Source organism: Atta cephalotes (genome assembly GCF_000143395.1).
Source record: "Atta cephalotes unplaced genomic scaffold scaffold00070, whole genome shotgun sequence".
NCBI classification, from domain to species: Eukaryota; Metazoa; Arthropoda; class Insecta; order Hymenoptera; family Formicidae; genus Atta; species Atta cephalotes.
Window position 1 is genome coordinate 366881 of NW_012130134.1, and position 4277 is coordinate 371157.

General features: G+C 27.4%; 1 protein-coding gene across 1 annotated transcript in view; it reads left to right on the plus strand.

Annotated features, from left to right (window-relative positions):
• Positions 1-2138: 2138 nt before the first annotated feature.
• The window catches only part of LOC105624010 (zinc finger protein 2-like), a 26220-nt gene continuing 24081 nt past the window's right edge, over positions 2139-4277 (plus strand). The window contains exons 1-2 of the mRNA XM_012205381.1: positions 2139-2346; positions 3830-3958. Of these exons, the coding sequence (XP_012060771.1) occupies positions 2139-2346; positions 3830-3958 (337 nt within the window). The remainder of the gene's footprint in view (positions 2347-3829; positions 3959-4277) is intronic.

A 4277-nucleotide genomic window follows, 5' to 3' on the forward strand; every position in this document is an offset into this window, starting at 1 on the left:
ACACACACACACACACACACACACACACACACACACACACACACACACACACACACGCACGCACGCACGCACGACACGACACACACGACGCGCACGCACACACACACACACACACACACACACACAGGGTGTCCCGTAAAAATCGAAACAACGCTTAAGAGGAGATTCCTAAGATTATTTTAAGACAATTATTTTAAGAAATTTTAATACCAAAATGTCGAGTTATAAAGTTCTTTGAATTATAAGCATTTAAAGTTAACGTATTATAATACCGTCTAAAATTTGCGCATTCGAGTATATATATATATATATATATATAGAGAGTACAACGCTAAATGCTAAAAATAAAAACTAATTATTGTTTCTTGTAAATATTGATATAAAGATTATGAATACAAAGATACAGTTACTGATATTTCTAATTATTGATATTTATTATATTAAAAAGAACATTTTCCTTCGACATTTTGATATATTAGAATTTTCATCTCAAAATGTGATTTCAGAAATCTCCCCTTAAGCGTTGTTCCGATCTTTACGGGACATCCTCTATATACATTTACTATAAAATTAACATTTTGACTGTGACATATACATCATTTATTTAAGAGAAAATAGAACTGGACAATCTAATATATATCAGATAAGAAAGTAACAAAATTTTTATTGGAAAATTAAAACTGTATAAGCTGTGCGAAAGTTTTTCAGTTTAAAATATCAGCAACAAAGCTTTTGAAAACTATAATATATTTATATTAATATGCAATAATTTTTATAAATATAAGTCATAACTACTAATATATTTAAATAGAAGATCGCGAAGCAATGAATGAAAAAATATATCTCTTTATCGCCAGTATACGTACAATGACGTATGGAATTAAATGTGTAATTGTCTATCAGCCACGCTTTTTCCTGTGTATAATTTAATATTTTCTGTAAAATGTCCCAGAAAACATATTTATCATGATAAGAAAGTTTACTTACAATTAAAAAAAGTTATTATTCGCGTAAGTATTCTGTGTCGCTAATTATATGTAAATGAAATATAAGACATGAAAAGAATTCACAAATTTTCACGAGAAAGTATTTAAGATTGAAACGTAGATGGATGCGATATAATTAAAAATAATGAAATGAATGTGGAATGTGCAGATTAAGTGTGATCTATTGAGAAAAGTGGACAAGCAATATTATAATATAGACTGTAACAAATCTGTGCAAACGGTACAAAAGTTATTGTAACATAGACTCTAACTAAGTCTATGATAAGTAATATTATAAAATAGATTTTAACGATAAGTAAGTTGTAAACGTTTATCTTATGAGAATCGTTTTACAGCTATTAAAAAGACAATGCGACAATGAATTATTATATAAGACAACACATACAATTGTGTAAAATAATGGAACATTTTTTAAATAGTAGAATTTAAATATCTTTAGCATTACAGTAAAAAGGATATAGCACTGATTCATTTTTTGATCTGCATTTTTTTAAATAACATTGCTGTTTCCATAATTTAACAGAAACAATTTTACCAATTTGAGTCTCGTTTACTGTATTTTTTGTCATATATTTATGAAAAAATAAAGACATTCTTAAACTATCTTTTTAAATAAATAAAGTTTTTAAATAAAATTAATTTTTATACAAACGAACGTATATGAATATTTTAATGGTTTAAGGAGAAATAACAGCAATAATTGTGTGGGGAAAACGAACTAAAATGTGATAATATTTAATCTTTAATTAAAAAATTATCTGTGACACTAAGGGCCGGTTGTTCCATTTTTAGATGAACTATGTGGTATTTTGAATTATTGGATAAACAAAAAAGTAAAAGAGTAAAACATAAGAGAGTAAGGGAATAAGACAGTGAGCTGAAGTTTATCGAAAGCTAGAACAACCCAGCCTTAGAAGAAAAAAACGACAGATACACTTAAATATCGATGTCTGACATTTAATATTTGTATCGCAAATAAATCAGATTAGCGAGATAAATCAATTGATATATTATCTAAAATGAGAAAATATTTTATTTATTCCACATAGACGAATCTGCAGATGTGTCAACAGATTCACAAACGCATTAACGTGTCGCTCATTGTTTTTTCCAGACTCAACGCAGTACAACATGACGGACTACTACAAGAGACTGGGCAGACACTTTTGTTCGAAATGTGGAAAAGAATACAAATGGATGCAGTCATTGGTCAGACACGAACGGGAAGAATGCGGAAAAGATCCGCAGTACAGTTGTTATATATGCGGTGCAAAAATTAGACATAAGTGGGTGCTGAAGAAGCACATGGTCAACGTTCATCGTATAGTCATTCCGAACGGCAAGAACATTTGGAACGACCAACAATAATCAAGAAAATCTATATATTATCATAATCATATACTTAATCAATAGATCTGTTTTTTATTCCTATTAGACTACATTTCCTTTCTCGCTTTCATTAAATACCAAACATGTATCTATTTTATTTTAAGTTTCAAAAGTGTATACTAGTTCAGCTATAATATAGAAAACAAACTTAATAAAACTTTATCACGCATATTTTTGTTTTTCATTAATTTAATTTTTTGTTTAATTGTTTGTTTATAATATAATGTTATAACGTTAATATTTCAATATTTTATTTTTAATGTCTAAATATTAATTTTGATATGTAATATATAATATTTTATAGATACAAATTTAATATTTTAGAAAATTTATATTACAATTTTTCAAGTAATTTTTTTCTAACAGATAAAATTCTAAGGCAAAGTAATAAAAGTAATCTCACATATCATTATTTGGATTTTCTATTATTTGAATTTATATTATGAATGAATTTGAATTTGATTCAATAATATTGAATGAAATCAAATCTAGATAATATAAATGAAAATAATTATACCTGAAAGTTTTTCATCTATAATATTAGAGTAATATTTTTGATAAAAATAATGTTTAATATAATTGATTTTATGTTAATTGTATATATTATTTGTATAATTTATATTGTACATATTCTATATAATATTATATTTTTATTTAGAGAATGAAATTATTGAAGATAATTTAATTTCAAATATGAATGATCTTTTTATAATATGCATTTTCATAACATTTCATTATTACTTAATATAAAATTGTGTTTGCATTATTATATTTTTGATAATGATCCCAATGTTTATAAAGAGAACAATTTTTGGCAATTATTTGAATAATAAATGTATCATTCATAAGATAATTATCATCACATTTCATTGTAAAATATTTATGTGTATAATTTAATTATTGTTTAATCATGGTTAGTTAATCATTCCTTTAGCAGGCCCTATACTTTTTTCGTACGATTTATATAAAATAATTGAAAAAAAAATGATTGATTATTAAAATAAAAATTGTGTATATGCATAAAATATTTCCATACGAATATTTCCATTATCTTCTTCTCCTATATGAATATGAGTAACATATTGCAAGAGTAGAAAATAGATGATAAAAAACAAAAATATGTGAAGATTATCGATTGTACTAATTTCCTACATTCCTTCTGAAATTCTTAAATTTCTATCGAAATCAAAATTGCGAATCTGTACATTTCGATTTTTAAATTGTGCTTAGAAGAATCTTCGAAGAATTTACATGAATTATACAAGTAAAATCTAAACTAGATGACAAACTTAACTATTATTCTCTTTAGAGAAAATAAAAAAAAGCGCGTTAATAAATTGCCACGGCATGATGAAGACTTAAGAAAGAATATAGATCTGACTGTGAGATTGCAACACCTAAGAGCACACGCTAACATCGTGCTTTCTTTTCAGGTAACGACGATGGATCCTATAGGCTTCAAAATTATCATAGGCGATACCGTGGCAAATACACCTGCGATGCATGCGGTAAGGAGTACACATGGAAACCATCTCTGACGAGGCACAAACGCGAGGACTGCGGTAAGAAGCAGCACTACCCATGTCCAGTGTGCAATGCAACGCTCCGGCGTAGCCGTCAGCTCAAACTACACTTGATTCACGTTCACAACTGGAACAAACCTGAATACATAATGCAATAATAAAGTAAGATAAAAATGACATTGTATTATTTTTTTCATCCAAAGCAGCTTTAGGACGACTTGAACGATGCTCTCGCATAAGATGTCCAAACAAGATTTTCTCACGCCTAGTGTTTGCTTATATAACTGAACAATGCTGTGTGGAAAAGTACCTATTTATATTTAATTTTATTATTATACTCTTTCTCTCTCTCTCTCTC